Source organism: Salvelinus namaycush, chromosome 31 (assembly GCF_016432855.1).
Source record: "Salvelinus namaycush isolate Seneca chromosome 31, SaNama_1.0, whole genome shotgun sequence".
In the NCBI taxonomy this organism is placed as follows: Eukaryota; Metazoa; Chordata; class Actinopteri; order Salmoniformes; family Salmonidae; genus Salvelinus; species Salvelinus namaycush.
The window spans coordinates 3,433,352-3,459,225 of record NC_052337.1 but is presented as its reverse complement, the minus strand read 5'-3'; the positions used below and the strand labels follow the sequence as shown (position 1 = coordinate 3,459,225).

At 49.3% G+C, this 25,874-nt stretch overlaps 1 protein-coding gene across 1 annotated transcript in view; it reads right to left on the bottom strand.

Moving 5' to 3' along the window:
• Positions 1–9,577: 9,577 nt before the first annotated feature.
• LOC120026320 (ras-specific guanine nucleotide-releasing factor RalGPS1-like) overlaps positions 9,578–25,874 on the bottom strand; it is a 202,082-nt gene continuing 185,785 nt past the window's right edge. The window contains exons 13-19 of the mRNA XM_038971157.1: positions 19,826–19,874; positions 17,390–17,470; positions 15,260–15,365; positions 14,068–14,160; positions 13,520–13,625; positions 11,764–11,855; positions 9,578–11,494 (exon numbers count right to left, since the gene is read on the bottom strand). Of these exons, the coding sequence (XP_038827085.1) occupies positions 11,465–11,494; positions 11,764–11,855; positions 13,520–13,625; positions 14,068–14,160; positions 15,260–15,365; positions 17,390–17,470; positions 19,826–19,874 (557 nt within the window). The 3' untranslated portion in view covers positions 9,578–11,464. The remainder of the gene's footprint in view (positions 11,495–11,763; positions 11,856–13,519; positions 13,626–14,067; positions 14,161–15,259; positions 15,366–17,389; positions 17,471–19,825; positions 19,875–25,874) is intronic.

Sequence of the window (25,874 nt, the reverse complement as noted above, 5' to 3'; positions counted from 1 at the left end):
TTTCGAAATGTGATTAAAACCTCTTAAGGATCCGCCCCTTTTCCCCAATTTTCGCCTAAAATTATATACACAAATCTAACTGCCTGTAGCTCAGGACCTGAATCAAGGATATGCATATTCTTCTTATTAAATAAAAGTTATTTGTCACATGCACCCGAATACAACATGTGTAGACCTTACAGTGAAATGCTTACTTACAAGCCCTTAACCAACAATGCAGTTAAGAAAATACCTATTAACAGAGCTCGCATCCACCCATCACCCAGTAAGATGCCAAAGGTGCACTAGATTTAGTTGCCTAAGGTTTCGTTTTTCAACCATTCCAAACTAGAGGAGCCAAGTCAGTGCACATTGAGATGATCCAACTCAGAGCATTATGTCTTGTGTTGGAAAATGGTTTTACTTTTGAAATGAGATGAAGCAAAAGTTGCCTATTTATATTGTAATGAAACAGGCAGGGAGCAGGTCTCGAACCCTCGACCTCCTAGCCCGAGGTCCGGCGCGCTATCGACTGTGCCGCAAAAGCATGCTCAAACGGCAAAGTCGATTTCCGCGCTTATAAACCCAGGGTCGTTACACTATTAATGATTTACAGGTGGCTAACAGGTTGTAGGTTTTTAGCCCATGGACTCTGTACAGAGTGGGTGAAAATGCGCTTTGGTGATGAATATTAACTTCCTATTGTTATGAAATATGATTATTCATGTTCTGAATCAGTCAGTGAGGTCTTTAACATATAATTTAATATTATATCCAAAAAGTTGGATTTCGTAGCCTAATACATCGGACATTAAGCACAGAGCTCTGTTGACAGCAGAGCAGGTTTACATTGTAGTCATTTAACAGACACACTTATCCCGAGTGATTTACAGGAGCAATTATGGTTAAATTCCCTGTTCAAGGGCACAGATTTTTTTTCACTTATTCGGCAAGAGGATTCAAACCAGTGACATTTTGGTTACTAGCCCAACGCTCTTAACTGCTAGGCTGTTTTGAGGATTTTACATTTTGTGGTCAGTTGTCTTCAAAGTTGTTTCCGCGGGTTGCCAAAAAGCTAAATTAGCATGACACGAGCTGAATTAAATGTAAAAGGCTTTGAAAATAAAAGGCTTGGTATATGCTTGTTTTTGTGAGAAATCTTTGAAAAAATAACAGGAATTTTAAAAGGAATTTCGTAGGTGGTTTGAAGTCAGATACAAATCTGATTCCTGGTCATGTGTCTGAACGGTGAAATCTGACTTATTTGCCCTCAAGTGGTCTTTAGACCGTCATTTGGCATACCTTCGTTGCTAGCTAGCTACTCGGTTGACAGTTCGACAATTACATGTGGTTAGCTAACCAGCGTGTTACTTGTTTACAAACAAATTAGTGAATGTACTAGAAAGCTGAACAGAAACCTAGCTAGCTAGTTGACTGACGTGACTAGCCAAAATAAACGCGTTTTGAAAGTTGAATCATCTTATCCTTTGAGGCTTTAAAAGTGTTCTTGCACTATGATTTAGCACATTCAAAGCAACTGGGGAAACATCCATGGCAGGCATTGTTGTCACCTTAAGCTTGCTACATAACTTCTGAGTGATCGGAAGCAGCATCACCACCAATCAGTTTACACCACTGTGCATACACCCGTTGTTACTATGACAACTAGCATAACCATGTCAGCAAATGACCGCTGCCTGAACACACACACACACACACAAATGTTTGGACAGTCAGAGAGCACAGTTACATGTACAAAATAATGAGATTATTGTGGATAGAACAGTTTCCCTAATAATCCTGTTTACATGGACACATCTGAAATCAGGCTACCCTGATGACACTCTGATAAATGCAGAAAATCTCCAATCAAAATAAACATTCTACCGCAGTGACCATGTTATTTTAGTGAATGTGGGGGATGTGTGAGACTTACTCCTCAGCGTGAAGTGTCCTGCTTGGGGATGTGTGAAACTTACTCCTCAGCGTGAAGTGTCCTGCTTGGGGATGTGTGAAACTTACTCCTCAACGTGAAGTGTCCTGCTTGGGGATGTGTGAAACTTACTCCTCAGCGTGAAGTGTCCTGCTTGGGGATGTGTGAAACTTACTCCTCAGCGTGAAGTGTCCTGCTTGGGGATGTGTGAAACTTACTCCTCAGCATGAAGTGTCCTTGCTTGGGTCGCCTCATCAAATCAAATCAAATTGTATTGGTCACATACACATATTTAGCAGATGTTATTGCAGGTGTAGTAACATGTTCCTAGCTCCAACAGTGCAATAATATCTAACAATTCATACTAAAAGGTAAAAGAATGGTATTAAGAAATACATAAATATTAGGACGTGTAATGTCGTGGTGGATGGATGGTTTTGTTCTCTTTTTAACAAAAATATATGCCTTATAGAAATAGGACATTTAAAAAAATTTTTTTTTATCCCATTTTCTCCCCAATTTTCGTGGTATCCAATCGCTAGTAATTACTATCTTGTCTCATCGCTACAACTCCCGTACGGGATCGGGAGAGACGAAGGTCGAAAGCCATGCGTCCTCCGAAGCACAACCCAACCAAGCCGCACTGCTTCTTAACACAGCGCGCCTCCAACCCGGAAGCCAGCCGCACCAATGTGTCGGAGGAAACACCGTGTACCTGGCCCCCTTGGTTAGCTCGCACTGCGCCTGGCCCGCCACAGGAGTCGCTGGAGCGCGATGAGACAAGGATATCCCTACCGGCCAAACCCTCCCTAACCCGGACGACGCTATGCCAATTGTGCGTCGCCCCACGGACCTCCCGGTCGCGGCCGGCTGCGACAGAGCCTGGGCGCGAACCCAGAGACTCTGGTGGCGCAGCTAGCACTGCGATGCAGTGCCCTAGACCACTGCGCCACCCGGGAGGCAGAAATAGGACATGTTAATCACAAAACATAGCGTGACTGCAGAAAAGCTGTTGTTAATCTAGGGTGTCGACTGTGCCAACCAGAAGGTTGAGACAAGATGGGAAAAATGCTGAATAACAAGAAAACAGGAACTGAGGAATGTGTAGCCACCGACAACTCAGCTCAAACTTCACAACAAACACTTCCGGATATCTGGATCCTGTGTGCTGTGAGGCTGGGACCAGCCTGGGCACCACCGATAGGCTAGCAAGTTTAAACCACGCTAAGCCTCTACTGTGACAGGCCAACTCTAAAGTTGGAACTACCTCTGTCACAGTATAAAAGAAGATGTCTGTACTATTTCAGTCAGTTCTCTGCTTTTCCCTGCGTGGTGATACAGTGAACCCGTATATACGAAAATTGCATTTACCATTTATAGCTTGTGTTAAATAAAAATACTTAAAAGTATATTCGGTGACTATGAATCACATTTTATCCTGATACCAGATTCGATTGACGCAACCCTTTACAGTGGCACTGACTAAAATACAGTAAAATAGAATACAGTATATACATATGAGATGAGTAAAGCAGTATGTAAACATTATTAAAGTGACGAGTGTTCCATTATTGAAGTGGCCAGTGATTCCATGTCTATAGTGGAGGGTTGAGTTAGCAGGGGGTAGCAGAAACCAAGATTGAACTCTTTGGCCTGAATGCCAAGCGTCACGTCTGGAGGAAACCTGGCACCATCCCTACAGTGCAGCATCATGTTGTGGGGATGTTTTTCAGCGGCAGAGACTGGGAGACTAGTCAGAATCGAGGGAAAGATGCAAAGTACAGAGGGATTCTTGATGAAAATCTGCTCTGGACCTCAGACTGGGGTAAAGATTCACCTTCCAACAGGACAACGACCCTAAGCACACAGCCGGTGGCTTCGGGACAAGTCTCGGGAATGTCCTTGAGTGGCCCAGCCAGAGCCTGGACTTGAACCTGATCAAACATATCTGGAGAGACCTGAACATAGCTGTGCAGTGAAGCTCCCCATCCAACCTGACAGAGCTTGAGAAGATCTGCAGAGAGGAATGGGAGAAACTCCCCAAATACAGGTGTGCCAAGCTTGTAGCGTTATACTCATGTGAAAACGCACCCAACCACACAAATAATGCATGTCAATACTTCCAGTTTAATCAATACGCTCTTTTCGAGTGCAAAATGTGCTAAAGACAATTAGTGTAAAAGTGTTTGTCATCATTAAGAAATCGCCGGCTCAGTTTCCAGAATGGTTTTAATTCATGATTGGTGTCAACGTTTAAAGCTGATAGAAAGCTGAAAAAAAAAGCTGAAAAATACAGCAACGTACATCAATGCCGAGGTTAGAAATAACTTAGCAAAATATTCACAGGGCAATACAAGTGAGTGGTTGTCATTTTTCACAGTCACTACAGACACCAGAAAACTTTGTACACAAAATACATGCAACGTCCCATATTACATATCTACGTTTTTTTTTACAAAACAGAAAATCTGGCCGATACAAGTATCAAATTAAAAGAAAATCACCAGAAGAAGAAAGTAGACTAAATAAAACGTCAACACGTGATAGCAAACCCCAAAAAACTGACTTCAAAAGGTATTATGTACATGACACAAATACATGTATGCTCAATGGTATGTATCTGACATTTGAGGAGAAAAGGCTACAGTAATATTTGTAATGTGAGAATGCTGCAAGTAAGCTATACATGCTAAACTAACTGTTAACCCCAGCCTTAGAGGCTTTAGATCAAGTTCAACAGGGGCTAGACTTTGGGTATTGAGCCAGCCAAACAGGATGTCACACACATGTTCCATTTGACTGATGATTGAGGATGTGTATTGAATCTGCTTCAATATAACGATCCGTCAAATTGTATTGATTTTATTGACAGCTAATTCTGTCTGAAGAAAACAAATATCCTCTGCACACGCAGCGAAACAGTGATGTGTTTTAGCATTTCAGGTGTTCAGGTGTTTGAAACCAAGTAGAAATCAAATACAGATGTATATTTCTAATCCTTCGTTTGGGGTGCCCCCTGCTAATCCTTCATTTGGGGTGCCCCATCCCTCTAATCCTTCATTTGGGGTGCCCCATCCCTCTAATCCTTCGTTTGGGGTGCCCCATCCCTCTAATCCTTCATTTGGGGTGCCCCCTCCCTCTAATCCTTCGTTTGGGGTGCCCCCTCCTAATCCTTCATTTGGGGTGCCCCATCTCTCTAATCCTTCATTTGGGGTGCCCCATCCCTAATCCTTCATTTGGGATGCCCCCTCCTAATCCTTCATTTGGGGTGCCCCATCCCTCTAATCCTTCATTTGGGGTGCCCCATCCCTCTAATCCTTCATTTGGGGTGCCCCATCCCTCTAATCCTTCATTTGGGGTGCCCCATCCCTCTAATCCTTCGTTTGGGGTGCCCCCTCCTAATCCTTCATTTGGGGTGCCCCATCCCTCTAATCCTTCATTTGGGGTGCCCCCTCCTAATCCTTCATTTGGGGTGCCCCATCTCTCTAATCCTTCATTTGGGGTGCCCCATCCCTCTAATCCTTCATTTGGGGTGCCCCCTCCCTCTAATCCTTCGTTTGGGGTGCCCCCTCCTAATCCTTCATTTGGGGTGCCCCATCTCTCTAATCCTTCATTTGGGGTGCCCCCTCCTAATCCTTCATTTGGGGTGCCCCATCCCTCTAATCCTTCATTTGGGGTGCCCCATCCCTCTAATCCTTCATTTGGGGTGCCCCATCCCTCTAATCCTTCATTTGGGGTGCCCCATCCCTCTAATCCTTCATTTGGGGTGCCCCATCCCTCTAATCCTTCGTTTGGGGTGCCCCCTCCTAATCCTTCATTTGGGGTGCCCCATCCCTCTAATCCTTCATTTGGGGTGCCCCATCCCTCTAATCCTTCATTTGGGGTGCCCCATCCCTCTAATCCTTCATTTGGGGTGCCCCATCCCTCTAATCCTTCATTTGGGGTGCCCCATCCCTCTAATCCTTCATTTGGGGTGCCCCATCCCTCTAATCCTTCATTTGGGGTGCCCCATCCCTCTAATCCTTCGTTTGGGGTGCCCCATCCCTAATCCTTCATTTGGGGTGCCCCATCCCTAATCCTTCATTTGGGGTGCCCCATCTCTCCAATCCTTCATTTGGGGTGCCCCATCTCTCTAATCCTTCATTTGGGGTGCCCCCTCCCTCTAATCCTTCGTTTGGGGTGCCCCCTGCTAATCCTTCATTTGGGGTGCCCCCTCCCTCTAATCCTTCATTTGGGGTGCCCCATCCCTCTAATCCTTCGTTTGGGGTGCCCCATCCCTCTAATCCTTCGTTTGGGGTGCCCCATCCCTCTAATCCTTCGTTTGGGGTGCCCCATCCCTCTAATCCTTCGTTTGGGGTGCCCCATCCCTCTAATCCTTCGTTTGGGGTGCCCCATCTCTCTAATCCTTCATTTGGGGTGCCCCATCCCTCTAATCCTTCGTTTGGGGTGCCCCATCTCTCTAATCTTTCATTTGGGGTGCCACACCCTTTAATCCTTCATTTGGGGTGCCCCATCCCTCTAATCCTTCATTTGGGGTGCCCCATCCCTAATCCTTCATTTGGGGTGCCCCATCCCTAATCCTTCATTTGGGGTGCCCCATCTCTCCAATCCTTCATTTGGGGTGCCCCATCTCTCTAATCCTTCATTTGGGGTGCCCCCTGCTAATCCTTCATTTGGGGTGCCCCCTCCCTCTAATCCTTCATTTGGGGTGCCCCATCCCTCTAATCCTTCGTTTGGGGTGCCCCATCCCTCTAATCCTTCGTTTGGGGTGCCCCATCCCTCTAATCCTTCGTTTGGGGTGCCCCATCCCTCTAATCCTTCGTTTGGGGTGCCCCATCCCTCTAATCCTTCGTTTGGGGTGCCCCATCTCTCTAATCCTTCATTTGGGGTGCCCCATCCCTCTAATCCTTCGTTTGGGGTGCCCCATCTCTCTAATCTTTCATTTGGAGTGCCCCATCTCTCTAATCCTTCATTTGGGGTGCCCCATCCCTCTAATCCTTCATTTGGGGTGCCCCCTCCTAATCCTTCATTTGGGGTGCCCCATCCCTCTAATCCTTAATTTGGGGTGCCCCCCCCCCCCCCCCCCCCTCTAAACCTTCATTTGGAGTGCCCCACCCGAATCCTTCATTTTGGGTGCCCCCCCCTCTCCCTCTAAATCTTCATTTGGGGTGCCCCCCCTCTCCCTCTAAACCTTCATTTGGGGTGCCCCCCCCCTCTCCCTCTAATCCATCTGGGGTGCCCCCCACCCTTCTAATCCATTTGGGGTGCCCCCCCACCCCTCTAATCATTCATTTGGGGTGCCCCCTCCCATAATTTAGTTCTGGTCCACTGATACAGGTGTGAGAGGAGGAGGACCTAGAGCGAAACATCCCAATCTGCTTGCAAAAGTCTTTATGAAGATGAACATCTGTCTTTGAATAATCTTCTAATAATTTAAGTTATATACCGGCTTTACAAAACATTTGTTTCATTGCCACACACACTCCAAATCCCTCACTGGCCTATGTTTCAATGTAAAGTAATAATAAATTACATGTGCAACTTTCAGACATGTACAATATGACAACTTCATGACGACAACAGTATAAAACAAGTATTTTCCATTGAGCTGGCAGAATAAGAACTGTAAGTCCGTGAAAGCAATACAAGTCAATTGTAACTCAGTTTGTGTAAGCACATAAACGTTCACATTTATGGACATTTCAATATGCACGTGAAACAATTACAAATCTGAAACTTGGACGGTAATTGTAGCAACTACACAGATAATTCTAAGTCAAACATTAAATTGACTCTCTGGTTTCAAAAGAAAGGGATTTAGATTTCAAGTGGAACTATGGAACACAATAGCATAGAGGCATTATTACTACTACACCAAACACCTACACGTAACTGCCAAAATAAAGGAAACACTTGAGTGAATGAGGAATACAAAGTATACTGATGCTTCCACACAGGTGTGGTTTTCTGAGTTTATCGTAATAGTAGAATGCACAAGGTACCATTTCAAAATTGGGTAGTGCATCATCAGTTCCTCTTGTCATGTCAGTCATTGCCTACCTTAAAGCAGGGTTTCCCCATCATGCTTAGGGTCATGGATATAAAAATGCCCAGTTGCCCATTATTTTTGGCTACCATGGCTAGAAGAAGACTTTGAAAGAGGGGGTCTCCAAGGAGAACAGGGGGTTGAAAGAGGGTGTTACTCAGTCACCAGATCTCAACCCAATTGAACACTTCTGGGAGATTCTGGAGTGGCGTCTGAGACAGCGTTTTCCACCACCATCAACAAAACACCAAATGGTGGAATTTCCCGTGGAAGAATGGTGTCGCATCCCTCCAATAGAGTTCCAGACACTTGTAGAATCTTTGCCAGGGCGTATTGAAGCTGTTCTGGCTCGTGGTGGCACAACACCCTATTGAGACACTTTATGTTGGTGTTTCCTTTATTTTGGCAGTTACCCGTATCTCTCTTTTGTTCAGAATGCAGTCCTTCATTAAAAAAAAAAACAATACATTATATATATTTCAAACAACTCATTGATTGGCTCAGTCATACACACTTTGGTGGGTGCTAATTAATACAGAAAAATAAACGTTTTCTTTAAATACAAATTAAAGGTTGATGTCCTAACCACTTTTTACAGAGATGGTTAATTTTTAGTACCAAACGTGTGTTAAACCACAGGTAACCGTTTTGACCCGGGTAACATCTCACCCTTGTGATTGTCACATCATAGATGATTGGCATTCGGCATACTTAGAGAGGATGCATTTGGGACTATGGCTTCAATAAAATCAGTTCATTCATGAAATAATTTGAGTTCTTATTTTCCAGCCATACATGATATGATATCATGTCTTAATGTGTTTCAAATGTCCAAACAAACATAAGTCCACACACAGATAATGTTTTAAATTGTAACTTTGTTGTGCTTCTGAAGCAACACATTTGGCTTGTATTTATGGCATCGACATCCCTTTTTTAATTCCCCAAAATTACAGGAAACCGGGTTTGTTGGTGTAAGCCCTAGGGTAAGGTCCTCACCGCTCATTGTTTTATTTTATTTATTTAACCTTTATATTTAACTAGGCAAGTCAGTTAAGAACAAATTCTTATTTACAATGACGGCCTACCCCGGTCAAACCCGGACGACGCTGGGCCAATTGTGCGCCGCCCTATGGGACTCCCAATCACGGCCGGATGTGATACAGCCTGGATTTGAACCAGGGACTGTAGCGACACCTCTTGCACTGAGATGCAGTGCTTTAGACTGCTGCGAAACTCAGGAACCCTGTCGTGCACTCTTACCACATTCTTACAGTGGGTCGTTTAAAGGGATAGTTCACCCAAATTACAAAATGGTATATTGGCTTCCTTAGTCTATGGACAGCAATCCATGCTGTGGTTTAGTTTCCTTGGAGCGGTTTCCACATGCTAACGATTTAGCAGTTGTGGCACAAATCCCATTCAAGTCATTGGACCGATATTAGCATTTTCTGTGCATCATTTTCAAATCATGAATAAGTTACTTTTTTTTTTAGCTTCACAAACAATTTTAGATACTTTTGGATAATTTGTAAATCATGTGCTAAAAATGCTAATATCAGTCCCATGACTTGAATGGGATTTGTGCCACAACTGCTAAATCGTTAGCACGTGGAAACCGTTCCAAGGAAACTAAACCACAGCATGGATTGCGGTCATAACTTGTTCACAGGGTGTAATTTTGTAATATGGGTGAACTGTCCCCCTTGAAATCATACCATGCTATCATTTCCCATTGACAACTAAAGAGAAAATAAATACAAAAATATATATATATTTTTAAATATTTACAATTAACTCACTGATGGTGCTGAAACCCACTGACTTGTCTGAAATCTCAACCAGATTAATATCACAAGAGAACTGAAGCCCTTGGCTGATCTAGTGTCTTCTTGACCCTTCTCTAAGCTGGCCTTTATCTGGTAGTGAAGTTTCAAGCTGGTTCGTATACAAGAGGAACAAAAATCAGTGATGTCTTTTCTATATGATGACGAATGTCATTGCAAGTGACCAAATATATTTCCCCTTGATGGACAATAAAGTTGTGAATCAAACTTAAAATGTTATGACAAAAGTGCAACATAAAAAAAATGTTCTGTGTGTTTGTTTCATTTCTGACTGGTAGAAAAGTCTATCACCATTTGTCATCTCATCCGAACCAATAAAGACTTTTCTTTCTCAACCTACTTGGAGTTTAAAAAAATTGGTCTTTAAATCGGCAGACATTGTTTGTATGGCTATAATAAATAGTATGGTCTGACAGAGCGGGGGGGGTTCAGGTTTGGCTGAGCCTTTGTATGTTAAATAACTAGTTATTCAGAAAGCCAAGTCCTTTCTCCCTTATTTGAAAACTCAAAGAGTCATGACTTCTGCTGTAAAGTCCACTGCATGACGCAAGGACCAGGGTCGACGATGAGCATCAGTCCGGCTGACTGACGCAAGGACCAGGGTCGACGATGAGCATCAGTCCGGCTGACTGACGCAAGGACCAGGGTGACGATGAGCATCAATCTAGCGTGTGTTTTGCAAGGACCAGGGTCGACGATGAGCATCAGTCCGGCTGCATGATGCAAGGACCAGGGTGGACGATGAGCATCAGTCTAGCGTGTGTTTTGCAAGGACCAGGGTGACGATGAGCATCAGTCCGGCTGACTGACGCAAGGACCAGGGTGGACGATGAGCATCAGTCCGGCTGCATGATGCAAGGACCAGGGTGGACGATGAGCATCAGTCCGGCTGCATGATGCAAGGACCAGGGTCGACGATGAGCATCAGTCTAGCGTGTGTTTTGCAAGGACCAGGGTCGACGATGAGCACCAGTCCGGCTGCATGATGCAAGGACCAGGGTCGACGATGAGCATCAGTCCGGCTGCATGATGCAAGGACCAGGGTGGACGATGAGCATCAGTCTAGCGTGTGTTTTGCAAGGACCAGGGTCGACGATGAGCATCAGTCTAGCGTGTGTTTTGCAAGGTGTCCAGTCAACAGTGGTCTGAAACATTGGCTGAAATAGTTAAGGGGACCATGGCAGTGCTGATCTCCAAGGGCCCAAGTCACTGGTCCCCGAGCCTACTTATCACAGTCTCTTAACACTGTCAGTCTTCTTTGTGCATTTACAGGTATTTTTTTTTTAATCCTTTCTTCTAAGCAAAACCCAACATGGGCCAAAGAAATATGAGCTTGCTCACACGTTTATAGCAGCAGAACAAACGACGACAAGCGAGAAAGCTTTGACACGAAACAAGGGCTTAAATATGTGTTTTTCCTTTCTCTGGAAAGAGAGACATCGCATGTAGTCCTTGGCTAAAACGCTGCTGTGTGTGTGTCCAGTGGTAAAGAGCATCTGCTCCAGTCTGTAGAATCGGACACAGGACACACTTCCTCACCCCTCATTTCTTAGGATTCCAATCAATTCCTCCGTTCCACCATTTTATCAGAGTTTGTTAGACTCTCATAAAAATGGGCTTGGCACTAACTCCCCACTGGGCAAGCTGACTGGTTGTCCACTACTCAAATGACATTAGGTTGGTTGGTATCTGGTAAGGCACAAGCAGAATACATGAAGTACATTAATGAAGAAAGAAGGAATTAGGTGTGGTCAGCTGTGGTCAGAATGAAATGGCACATGTTCCCCAAGAGATTGAAAGAAAAATAACTTCAGTCATTTAATTTTTGGTGTCATCCTCAATCATTTAAAAAAAAATGCATGTACTACCATTGAATTGACGTTGTGTCTGTGTATATATTTACAAAATAAATAAATAATAGAAATCAATTCAATCGATTATAAAGACAACATTACTACCTGAGGTCTACAGCTCCTGCAAGCCTCCTCCAGGTTTTTGTGCCAGATGATCGCAGAGAATCTGGATCCCGTCTGGAACTTGTAAACATTACCTGTGAAGCAACAAAACAAGAGGGCTTGGGAGTTTGACCTAAAACAACCTAACCATTTGCTTGAGCTAATTAAGGTCAGACCGAATAGCACCCCCCCTCCAGCAGTTACCAGGTTTCCATCCAACCTTTTTACGCGAGTAAAGTACATGTCAGATGAAACATGTCATGATAGGCCTGATGAACACGGAACATTTGTCGACAAAATAAAATACGCTCGACAAGGTGGGATCTTTTTTGTGTCTGTAAAATTAATTAGGCGAGAAATCTCAGTGGAAACGCTTTTAATGCGCAAATATTGATATAATAATCGTTATTATTGAAATAAATTTGAAGTCACGCAATGACATGTGTGGTCCTCCCACTATGACTCGTTGGGAAAGCATACAGTTTATTAGGCTACAGATTAAATACATGATGAACTTCACAGGGTGGTGAAAGTGAACAGTGATGAGCTTGATGCTCCTTTCCAATAAATATCCAGGGTCTAATTCTGGTGACATGATCATCGATGCAGGACCGAATTTGTGAAACCCTGCCTTAGGAGAGCTATTTAGAACTTGTCAGAAAATGTCCAGATCAACTAGCCAATATCAGCTAACGTTTTTTTTTTTTTGCTAGGTTTTTTTTAGTCCATAGATTTTGTATAGAATTGCAAGAAAATTTGCTTTAAAACTGCAACAATTTTCTCTCCACCAACAAGAGGGGTGTGAACAGTTTGTGTCATGTGCCTATAGAAAAAGACGTGGTGGGCGCAGGGGGGGGGCACGGGGTGTTCCCCAATGCAGGAAGGGGGGGGGCCCTGAGTGAAAAAGTTTGGGAGTCCCTGATGCAGGCTATATCCGCACTGTATCTGCAAGCTGTTAGCTAGACAGCACGTACCAAGACCAGCGTGGTCACATTCGCAATATAACAAAACATTTTTGTTGTTGTGAGAAAACCATCAGTAGAGTTGAAAATGCATTTAACTTGTATATGTTTTCGGTACATAGGATTTTACCCGCATAAGGTATTTTCATGTGCACTACGTAATTAATCAACAACAAGTCAATTTGATGGAAACATCTCTGGTGGGAAAATGCACATTTTATTTAATGTATATTTTTAGAATATTCACATGACAATCTGTTGCCAATTGGATGGAAACCTATCTACTGGTGCAAAAAACCTCAACTGAAGAGACAAAGTTGTCCCCGAGTGACAAAAATCATGTTGGTTTGGTGAGCAAAATAAAAGTACCTCAACCATTAGGACTATCTTTACCCTCGCCCATACCGACAAAAAACCATGGACAACTACTGTACAGTTCATGTTCACAGACAAGTCTGGATTCGAGACTCGTTTAAAAAAAGTGTTTACGTTCAACCCCCGTTCATTTGCAGTGACAGTGTGCTTCACTTCCTCCTCTGACACAGGTGTCCTTTCGCTAATGTGCACTAGAAAACCAAACCTTATATGCCTCAGACATCCAGCAATATGTCCTGGGATCAACAAATATATTAATATACAGTCACATCCAGAATTATTGGATCCCTTGTTAAAGACAAGTATAAAATAAATAATACAAAATACTGAGCTACTGCCAATTTTCTTGGGGGGAAAATATATTTTATACTAATACAATTTCTCCTGTACAACATTCAAAAAAAATTGTCTCCAAGGCTCACCTTTATCCGGGTCGTTGAGGTGGAAGATGTTCGGTCTAGCCGGGTCGTCAGGCAGGACCACCATCCAGCCCGTTACACACACCTTCTTACAGGCTGAAGATTTGTACTGCAGGGAAGATGTGACCACACTGGATCAGATGAACGGCATCGCAAGTGTGTAATGAAAACAACACAACCTTCTGCCTCTAGAGGACGGGCGTTTGTTTGGATGTTGATCCAAATGTCTTTCTCCACTTTTATTTATTTGCTACTCATCAATTGTTTCCCCTACATTTCTTTCTAGTAAACTGAACATTGTTTTCCCTACATTTCTTTCTAGTAAACTGAACATTGTCACTATTAGGACCACTATTTAGTTTGTGTTGAGAGAAAAAACCTGCAGTAGACAGGTTCTTCAGGAGTGTAATCATTAGTGCACACCCGTAGCAAAACATTTTGCAACTGAAAACTGTTGGGCAACAAAGACTGAAGTTTCTTATTGGACTAGTTCAACTTAGTCTCTCCCTGTTCGTTTGCTTCCAAGTGAATACACCAATGGTCTCACTCACATGCTTCCTCTCGGAGGCCCTCAAGGCCTTGGCCCCGTAGAACGTCAGCGTCGAACCAGAGAGAGTGATCCAAAAGCGTGTCCACGATGACAACTGGAGCACAATCACACACACACACATATATATATATATAACATGACAGTTTTGACTATAAGAATAACTTACAATGAACAACTTGTTCCTTGATCACTACAGTATGGTATAACAGTAAGAACGTTTTCAATTACAGAGAAAAGGAGGAGCGAGTGGGTAAGAAAACACTGGAAAACAACAACTTGGACCAGGAGGCAGACAGAAAACAAATCCCTTCTTACCTTGGACCAGGAGGCAGACAGAAAACAAATCCCTTCTTACCTTGGACCAGGAGGCAGACAGAAAACAAATCCCTCCTTACCTTGGACCAGGAGTCAGACAGAGGACACATCCCTCCTTACCTTGGACCAGGAGTCAGACAGAGGACACATCCCTCCTTACCTTGGGCCAGGAGTCAGACAGAGGACACATCCCTCCTTACCTTGGGCCAGGAGTCAGACAGAGGACACATCCCTCCTTACCTTGGACCAGGAGTCAGACAGAGGACACATCCCTCCTTACCTTGGACAAGGAGTCAGACAGTGGACACATCCCTCCTTACCTTGGACCAGGAGTCAGACAGTGGACACATCCCTCCTTACCTTGGACCAGGAGTCAGACAGAGGACACATCCCTCCTTATCTTGGACCAGGAGTCAGACAGAGGACACATCCCTCCTTATCTTGGACCAGGAGTCAGACAGAGGACACATCCCTCCTTACCTTGGACCAGGAGTCAGACAGAGGACACATCCCTCCTTATCTTGGACCAGGAGTCAGACAGAGGACACATCCCTCCTTATCTTGGACCAGGAGTCAGACAGAGGACACATCACTCCTTACCTTGGACCAGGAGTCAGACAGAGGACACATCCCTCCTTACCTTGGACCAGGAGTCAGACAGAGGACACATCCCTCCTTATCTTGGACCAGGAGTCAGACAGAGGACACATCCCTCCTTACCTTGGGCCAGGAGTCAGACAGAGGACACATCCCTCCTTACCTTGGACCAGGAGTCAGACAGAGGACACATCCCTCCTTACCTTGGGCCAGGAGTCAGACAGAGGACACATCACTCCTTACCTTGGACCAGGAGTCAGAGTGGACACATCACTCCTTACCTTGGGTTTTCGGCCCTCTTTCAGCAGGGTCTTCCTCCGAAGGGGCCCCTCGATAGTAACACTGCCCACCTCGCTGCACCCGTGGCACGGGTTGGCACCTGAGGGGCTGGGGGAGGGATGAGGATGGAGGAAGGGGTCAAAACCAAAGTTGTATGAACAGTAGTAGAAGAGACCGTGGCTTCTCTAGTACCCTTTTCACACTACCGAACCAAGCCAAGCCGTACTGAGCCGGCCCCGGTTTTGCATCCACCATAGTCGCTGGAACTGTTCTGGAACGAACCATATAACCAGAACATGATAGTGTGAAAAGGGTATAGGTCTCTGACACCGCTCGTCTCTTTGGCAGAGCTCCTCAAAATTATCAGATATGGTGTTGTGTGATAACGGGATGTGACAGATGTCAATTGGGGTTTGCATGCTTTTTTAAAATTAAGTTCCACTAAAGCTAAGAGTAGAACAAGGTGCATGACCAAAGGAAGGCTATCTGAAACCCTCAGTCTTAATAAACCAGACCAGGAGAGCAGTAGGTACCCAGCGGGCAAAATTAGACCGGGAACGTCATAATTACGTCATTGTTATGTTGTAAAAACTGGTTTTCTGGTTGCAGAGTGGTCAGGGAACCAGATTCAGACAAGATGTCTTCGTTACATTGTCAAGACGTCAGGGAAAGCCTTCGTATTTTAGATATCTGGTCGGATAACAACCAAATAACGACTTTCAGACGTGTTGTTTTACAAGTTCCAAAATGACACCTTCCTTTATATAATCAGTATACAACAGGAATGATGTAATTACAACCAATTTTGCCCACTGTTTACAGGCAATTTAGCTATTCAGACTTTCTAGGGAGCTGGAAGAGGGTGAAGCATGGGATCGCCGTGCCAACCAAAAGGGGACAAGCTGATGACGATAAACGTTAGCCTGATCATGACCACGTTCAGACCACATTCTGATCCCTCTGTAGCAGAGAGTTGACATTGGAACAGTGGGACAAAAGCTAACTTGAGATAATATGCGCATACCTTTTCGAGGTTTTGTGTAAAACCGTGTGCGTTGATATCAGTGGAAGAGTCGCACAGATGCACATGTGTAAAAAGTTAGGATTTGGCCCAGTCTCCAGTCAATGATTGCATGGTATAATGTATAAATTACATTTTACGAGAACCCTGAAGAAGCATCCTTTACACTCCTCTCGCCACAATGGTTCTCATTTAAATTCTCAGTGAAACACCCTGCCCGAAGACAAACAGACAGCTCAGGGTCAAATGGGCCCCAAAGTAAAGGAAATCAGAAACAGTCGAGGAACTATGTAGCATTTGTCCAAGTCCTTTGTCCCTTACCCCTGGAGTGTGGAGACGAGGGACTCAAAAGGCTGTGACCGTGATATACAGAGAAGGAAGGATGCCCCGGGTAGAAGTTTCCCCTACTCCAAGCTCATTACATCTTTCCCAAACCACAACCCCTGAAACCCCAACCTTAAAGGGGAAGTTCAGGATTTTACAATATAACGCTGTGATAGTTCTTCACCCTAAAATGTGTCTATGCGCAAAGACAAAATGTAATCCGTAGTTTGTTTTTCTTTAAACAGCCACTATAAACTTCAGCCTGCGCCATCTTAAAACCATACGGAATATGTAAAAACAGAAAGGGAAAATAGTTTCTTTATATAATCCACATATCCCTGTCACGCCCATACAATTGACCATTACATTCTTAATATGCTCCACATGGCCCTATCACACCCATACATTTTTAAGCTAGCAGTGGCCAAAGTTTGTTGTGCTGTTTAAAGTTAAACTCGAACCATGGATTCCAGGTTCTCCTGGCCCATAAACTACTAGCAGGGTAAGGAAACCATCTAACATCAAATTGTAAAATACTGAACTTCCCCTTTAACCATTAAACCCACCAAAACTGTGAAGAGACTGACCGTAGACCAGGGGTTAGGGGCAACTTCCACCAACAGTGTGAAGAGACTGAGTGAGACGGACGCTGCATGCAGTGACAAGAGGTGACAGCGTGACCCTCACCCTTCTTTTCCCAGAGATGAATGACCTATGACCCTAGAACATGTGACATAACCCGACCCCACCACCACCACCACCACCACCACCACCACCACCACTGTACCTGTAAACATAGCTGCGGCTCCGGGGTGAATTACGTAGAGGGACCTTCCAGTTGGGGCCCAGTGTGGCATACATGCGTCCCCTGTGTTTGCACATTGTCAACAGTCAGTCTGAGTTGCCAGGAGGTTCACTGCTATTTGGTTTACAATACCCCCAACCCCCCCTTGTTCACAAGTGTACCTAATAGTTCTGATGTTTATACCAGACCTGGGACAAATACATACAGTGGGGCAAAAAAGTATTTAGTCAGCCACCAATTGTGCAAGTTCTCCCACTTAAAAAGATGAGAGAGGCCTGTAATTTTCATCATAGGTACACTTCAACTATGACAGACAAAGTCAGAAAAAAAAATCCAGAAAATCACATTGTAGGATTTTTAATGAATTTATTTGCAAATTATGGTGGAAAATAAGTATTTGGTCACCTGCAAACAAGCAACATTTCTGGCTCTCACAGACCTGTAACTTCTTCTTTAAGAGGCTCCTCTGTCCTCCACTCGTTACCTGTATTAATGGCACCTGTTTGAACTTGTTATCAGTATAAGACACCTGTCCACAACCTCAAACAGTCACACTCCAAACTCCACTATGGCCAAGACCAAAGAGCTGTCAAAGGACACCAGAAACAAAATTGTAGACCTGCACCAGGCTGGGAAGACTGAATCTGCAATAGGTAAGCAGCTTGGTTTGAAGAAATCAACTGTGGGAGCAATTATTAGGAAATGGAAGACATACAAGACCACTGATAACCTCCCTCGATCTGGGGCTCCACGCAAGATCTCACCCCGTGGGGTCAAAATGATCACAAGAACGGTGAGCAAAAATCCCAGAACCACACGGGGGGACCTAGTGAATGACCTGCAGAGAGCTGGGACCAAAGTAACAAAGCCTACCATCAGTAACACACTACGCCGCCAGGGACTCAAATCCTGCAGTGCCAGACGTGTCCCCCTGCTTAAGCCAGTACATGTCCAGGCCCGTCTGAAGTTTGCTAGAGAGCATTTGGATGATCCAGAAGAAGATTGGGAGAATGTCATATGGTCAGATGAAACCAAAATAGAACTTTTTGGTAAAAACTCAACTCGTCGTGTTTGGAGGACAAAGAATGCTGAGTTGCATCCAAAGAACACCATACCTACTGTGAAGCATGGGGGTGGAAACATCATGCTTTGGGGCTGTTTTTCTGCAAAGGGACCAGGACGACTGATCCGTGTAAAGGAGAGAATGAATGGGGCCATGTATCGTGAGATTTTGAGTGAAAACCTCCTTCCATCAGCAAGGGCATTGAAGATGAAACGTGGCTGGGTCTTTCAGCATGACAATGATCCCAAACACACCGCCCGGGCAACGAAGGAGTGGCTTCGTAAGAAGCATTTCAAGGTCCTGGAGTGGCCTAGCCAGTCTCCAGATCTCAACCCCATAGAACATCTTTGGAGGGAGTTGAAAGTCCGTGTTGCCCAGCAACAGCCCCAAAACATCACTGCTCTAGAGGAGATCTGCATGGAGGAATGGGCCAAAATACCAGCAACAGTGTGTGAAAACCTTGTGAAGACTTACAGAAAACGTTTGACCTCTGTCATTGCCAACAAAGGGTATATAACAAAGTATTGAGATAAACTTTTGTTATTGACCAAATACTTATTTTCCACCATAATTTGCAAATAAATTAATTAAAAATCCTACAATGTGATTTTCTGGATTTTTTTTCTCATTTTGTCTGTCATAGTTGAAGTGTACCTATGATGAAAATTACAGGCCTCTCTCATCTTTTTAAGTGGGAGAACTTGCACAATTGGTGGCTGACTAAATACTTTTTTGCCCCACTGTACGTAAAATACTTGAGGAGCACTTGATTTAATTTTCACGGCGCAATGAACCCAATTAAATAATCCCCAAAGCACAAACTTCAAGCTAAATGAAGTGCAGTGTATTTGACCCAGGTCTGATTCATTCAGTGATTGGAATTAAAGACGAGAAATAGGGTTTGAGAATAATTTCACATCTTGTCGGACGTGGAAACCGAGATAACATGAGAACGTTGGTCGACACTCAACGCTGGGACCTTTTAGAGCAATGATATTGTTCTTTAGTGAGTTTTATTCAGTGAGGTCGATTTTGACACGCTTAAAGACTCATTTGCAACAATTTCATAACAGCGTGAAACGTTAGTATGAGGCTTGTAATCCCTTTGAGATGATAAACATGAGCGACTATGTAAACACTATTAGTAAATCATTCAAGGAGGTACAGTTCAAAATCGGGAAAGTATTACGCAAAACAGCCAATCAAAACATTGTAAGTATCTCTGCTTATCTACGACTATGTCATTCACTAATAGTGTGCAAATAGAGACCCATTTCAAAGTGATAAAACAAAAAAACGGGTAAGGTTAAGCGCTGGGTTGGGTTGCCACGTTAAAAACGGCAGATGATACCAACCTTTCCATCCCTGGCGAGAGTTCCTCGCCGAATGAGCTTTCACTGCTGCCTAAAGAGGAAACAGGGAAATACTGCTGTCACGGACAGACACTGCTAACTGGCAACCTCAGAGTACCCAATACCCGAATTCTGAGCATTACACAGCTTAAAGTGAAAGTTCACTCCAAAATCAATGTTTGTCAGACAATTTCAGATGAGTTCACACTGCCGTGAATTACGCATTCGCTGCCGTGAACTACACACGGTTGATGACGAACCCGAGCAAACAATAAAAATTGGGGAGCGTCTGAAGCAGGTGCAAGAGGAAGCCTGTATGGTGAGAGAGCAGTAGGGACGGCATGGCCAGCACCGCGGTAGGGACGGCATGGCCAGCACCGCTGTAGGGACCGCATGGCCAGCACCGCTGTAGGGACCGCATGGCCAGCACCGCTGTAGGGACCGCATGGCCAGCACCGCGGTAGGGACCGCATGGCCAGCACCGCGGTAGGGACCGCATGGCCAGCACCGCGGTAGGGTCGGCATGGCCAGCACCGCTGTAGGGACCGCATGGCCAGCACCGCTGTAGGGACCGCATGGCCAGCACCGCTGTAGGGACCGCATGGCCAGCACCGCTGTAGGGACCGCATGGCCAGCACCGCTGTAGGGACCGCATGGCCAGCACCGCAGTAGGGACCGCATGGCCAGCACCGCTGTAGGGACGGCATGGCCAGCCCCGCGGTAGGGACGGCATGGCCAGCACCTCGGTAGGGACGGCATGGCCAGCACCGCTGTAGGGACCGCATGGCCAGCACCGCTGTAGGGACCGCATGGCCAGCACCTCGGTAGGGACGGCATGGCCAGCACCTCGGTAGGGACCGCATGGCCAGCACCGCTGTAGGGACCGCATGGCCAGCACCGCTGTAGGGACCGCATGGCCAGCACCGCTGTAGGGACCGCATGGCCAGCACCGCAGTAGGGACCGCATGGCCAGCACCGCTGTAGGGACCGCATGGCCAGCACCGCTGTAGGGACCGCATGGCCAGCACCGCTGTAGGGACCGCATGGCCAGCACCGCTGTAGGGACCGCATGGCCAGCACCGCTGTAGGGACCGCATGGCCAGCACCGCTGTAGGGACGGCATGGCCAGCCCCGCGGTAGGGACGGCATGGCCAGCACCTCGGTAGGGACGGCATGGCCAGCACCTCGGTAGGGACCGCATGGCCAGCACCGCTGTAGGGACCGCATGGCCAGCACCGCTGTAGGGACCGCATGGCCAGCACCGCGGTAGGGACCGCATGGCCAGCACCGCGGTAGGGACCGCATGGCCAGCACCGCGGTAGGGACCGCATGGCCAGCACCGCTGTAGGGACCGCATGGCCAGCACCGCTGTAGGGACCGCATGGCCAGCACCGCTGTAGGGACCGCATGGCCAGCACCGCTGTAGGGACCGCATGGCCAGCACCGCTGTAGGGACCGCATGGCCAGCACCGCTGTAGGGACCGCATGGCCAGCACCGCTGTAGGGACCGCATGGCCAGCACCGCTGTAGGGACCGCATGGCCAGCACCGCTGTAGGGACCGCATGGCCAGCACCGCTGTAGGGACCGCATGGCCAGCACCGCTGTAGGGACCGCATGGCCAGCACCGCTGTAGGGACCGCATGGCCAGCACCTCGGTAGGGACCGCATGGCCAGCACCTCGGTAGGGACCGCATGGCCAGCACCGCTTTAGGGACCGCATGGCCAGCACCTCGGTAGGGACCGCATGGCCAGCACCTCGGTAGGGACCGCATGGCCAGCACCTCGGTAGGGACCGCATGGCCAGCACCTCGGTAGGGACCGCATGGCCAGCACCTCGGTAGGGACCGCATGGCCAGCACCGCTGTAGGGACCGCATGGCCAGCACCGCTGTAGGGACCGCATGGCCAGCACCGCTGTAGGGACCGCATGGCCAGCACCGCTGTAGGGACCGCATGGCCAGCACCGCTGTAGGGACCGCATGGCCAGCACCGCTGTAGGGACGGCATGGCCAGCACCGCTGTAGGGACGGCATGGCCAGCCCCGCGGTAGGGACCGCATGGCCAGCACCTCGGTAGGGACGGCATGGCCAGCACCTCGGTAGGGACGGCATGGCCAGCACCGCTGTAGGGACCGCATGGCCAGCACCGCTGTAGGGACCGCATGGCCAGCACCGCAGTAGGGACCGCATGGCCAGCACCGCTGTAGGGACCGCATGGCCAGCACCGCTGTAGGGACCGCATGGCCAGCACCGCTGTAGGGACCGCATGGCCAGCACCGCTGTAGGGACCGCATGGCCAGCACCGCTGTAGGGACCGCATGGCCAGCACCGCTGTAGGGACCGCATGGCCAGCACCGCGGTACGGACCGCATGGCCAGCACCGCTGTAGGGACCGCATGGCCAGCACCGCTGTAGGGACCGCATGGCCAGCACCGCTGTAGGGACCGCATGGCCAGCACCTCGGTAGGGACCGCATGGCCAGCACCTCGGTAGGGACCGCATGGCCAGCACCGCTGTAGGGACCGCATGGCCAGCACCTCGGTAGGGACCGCATGGCCAGCACCTCGGTAGGGACCGCATGGCCAGCACCTCGGTAGGGACCGCATGGCCAGCACCTCGGTAGGGACCGCATGGCCAGCACCTCGGTAGGGACCGCATGGCCAGCACCGCTGTAGGGACCGCATGGCCAGCACCTCGGTAGGGACCGCATGGCCAGCACCGCTGTAGGGACGGCATGGCCAGCACCGCTGTAGGGACCGCATGGCCAGCACCGCTGTAGGGACCGCATGGCCAGCACCGCTGTAGGGACCGCATGGCCAGCACCGCTGTAGGGACCGCATGGCCAGCACCGCTGTAGGGACCGCATGGCCAGCACCTCGGTAGGGACCGCATGGCCAGCACCTCGGTAGGGACCGCATGGCCAGCACCTCGGTAGGGACCGCATGGCCAGCACCTCGGTAGGGACCGCATGGCCAGCACCTCGGTAGGGACCGCATGGCCAGCACCGCTGTAGGGACCGCATGGCCAGCACCGCTGTAGGGACCGCATGGCCAGCACCGCTGTAGGGACCGCATGGCCAGCACCGCTGTAGGGACCGCATGGCCAGCACCGCTGTAGGGACCGCATGGCCAGCACCGCTGTAGGGACCGCATGGCCAGCACCGCTGTAGGGACGGCATGGCCAGCCCCGCGGTAGGGACCGCATGGCCAGCACCTCGGTAGGGACGGCATGGCCAGCACCTCGGTAGGGACGGCATGGCCAGCACCTCGGTAGGGACGGCATGGCCAGCACCGCTGTAGGGACCGCATGGCCAGCACCGCTGTAGGGACCGCATGGCCAGCACCGCAGTAGGGACCGCATGGCCAGCACCGCTGTAGGGACCGCATGGCCAGCACCGCTGTAGGGACCGCATGGCCAGCACCGCTGTAGGGACCGCATGGCCAGCACCGCTGTAGGGACCGCATGGCCAGCACCGCTGTAGGGACCGCATGGCCAGCACCGCTGTAGGGACCGCATGGCCAGCACCGCGGTACGGACCGCATGGCCAGCACCGCTGTAGGGACCGCATGGCCAGCACCGCTGTAGGGACCGCATGGCCAGCACCGCTGTAGGGACCGCATGGCCAGCACCGCTGTAGGGACCGCATGGCCAGCACCTCGGTAGGGACCGCATGGCCAGCACCTCGGTAGGGACCGCATGGCCAGCACCGCTGTAGGGACCGCATGGCCAGCACCTCGGTAGGGACCGCATGGCCAGCACCTCGGTAGGGACCGCATGGCCAGCACCTCGGTAGGGACCGCATGGCCAGCACCTCGGTAGGGACCGCATGGCCAGCACCTCGGTAGGGACCGCATGGCCAGCACCGCTGTAGGGACCGCATGGCCAGCACCTCGGTAGGGACCGCATGGCCAGCACCGCTGTAGGGACGGCATGGCCAGCACCGCTGTAGGGACCGCATGGCCAGCACCGCTGTAGGGACCGCATGGCCAGCACCGCTGTAGGGACCGCATGGCCAGCACCGCTGTAGGGACCGCATGGCCAGCACCGCTGTAGGGACCGCATGGCCAGCACCTCGGTAGGGACCGCATGGCCAGCACCTCGGTAGGGACCGCATGGCCAGCACCTCGGTAGGGACCGCATGGCCAGCACCGCTGTAGGGACCGCATGGCCAGCACCTCGGTAGGGACCGCATGGCCAGCACCTCGGTAGGGACCGCATGGCCAGCACCGCTGTAGGGACCGCATGGCCAGCACCGCTGTAGGGACCGCATGGCCAGCACCGCTGTAGGGACCGCAAGGCCAGCACCGCTGTAGGGACCGCATGGCCAGCACCGCTGTAGGGACCGCATGGCCAGCACCGCTGTAGGGACCGCATGGCCAGCACCGCTGTAGGGACCGCATGGCCACCACCGCTGTAGGGACCGCATGGCCACCACCGCTGTAGGGACGGCATGGCCAGCACCGCAGTAGGGTCGGCATGGCCAGCACCTCGGTAGGGACCGCATGGCCAGCACCGCTGTAGGGACCGCATGGCCAGCACCGCTGTAGGGACCGCATGGCCAGCACCTCGGTAGGGACCGCATGGCCAGCACCTCGGTAGGGACCGCATGGCCAGCACCGCTGTAGGGACCGCATGGCCAGCACCGCTGTAGGGACCGCATGGCCAGCACCTCGGTAGGGACCGCATGGCCAGCACCTCGGTAGGGACCGCATGGCCAGCACCTCGGTAGGGACCGCATGGCCAGCACCTCGGTAGGGACCGCATGGCCAGCACCTCGGTAGGGACAGCATGGCCAGCACCTCGGTAGGGACAGCATGGCCAGCACCTCGGTAGGGACAGCATGGCCAGCACCGCTGTAGGGACCGCATGGCCAGCACCGCTGTAGGGACCGCATGGCCAGCACCGCTGTTGGGACCGCATGGCCAGCACCTCGGTAGGGACCGCATGGCCAGCACCTCGGTAGGGACCGCATGGCCAGCACCGCTGTAGGGACCGCATGGCCAGCACCTCGGTAGGGACCGCATGGCCAGCACCTCGGTAGGGACCGCATGGCCAGCACCTCGGTAGGGACAGCATGGCCAGCACCGCTGTAGGGACCGCATGGCCAGCACCGCTGTAGGGACCGCATGGCCAGCACCTCGGTAGGGACCGCATGGCCAGCACCTCGGTAGGGACAGCATGGCCAGCACCTCGGTAGGGACCGCATGGCCAGCACCTCGGTAGGGACCGCATGGCCAGCACCTCGGTAGGGACAGCATGGCCAGCACCTCGGTAGGGACCGCATGGCCAGCACCTCGGTAGGGACAGCATGGCCAGCACCGCTGTAGGGACCGCATGGCCAGCACCGCTGTAGGGACCGCATGGCCAGCACCTCGGTAGGGACCGCATGGCCAGCACCTCGGTAGGGACCGCATGGCCAGCACCACTGTAGGGACCGCATGGCCAGCACCGCTGTAGGGACCGCAAGGCCAGCACCGCTGTAGGGACCGCATGGCCATTAAACATGTCTTAGACCGCTGCTCCACTCGGGAGCCCACTGAGATGCAGTGTCTTAGACCGCTGCTCCACTCGGGAGCCCACTGAGATGCAGTGTCTTAAACCGCTGCTCCACTCGGGAGCCCACTGAGATGCAGTTTCTTAAACCGCTGCTCCACTCGGGAGCCCACTGAGATGCAGTGTCTTAGACCCCTGCTCCACTCTGGAGCCCACTGAGATGCAGTGTCTTAGACCGCTGCTCCACTCAGGAGCCTCATGATGGTACTAGTAATCATTATTCTCATGTGACTCTGCTGTAGTGTTTGATCTTGTGCGGTATAAACACACATATTTCTATAAAGCGGACATAGGTCTATCGTTTCCACTGGTTTTGGTCTTGTTTAGACCCATTAGACTCCTTTTGAGTTCTGGAGAAATGTCGGACAAACTTCGACTTTGGACTGAACCATCATCACATTAAACTAAGTGTTTGCATCAATACAAAGTTTGCATCAGATTCTCTCCCCCCCCCCCCCCCCCCCAGAGGGAAACTTAATACAAAAGATGGGCCTAGAAGA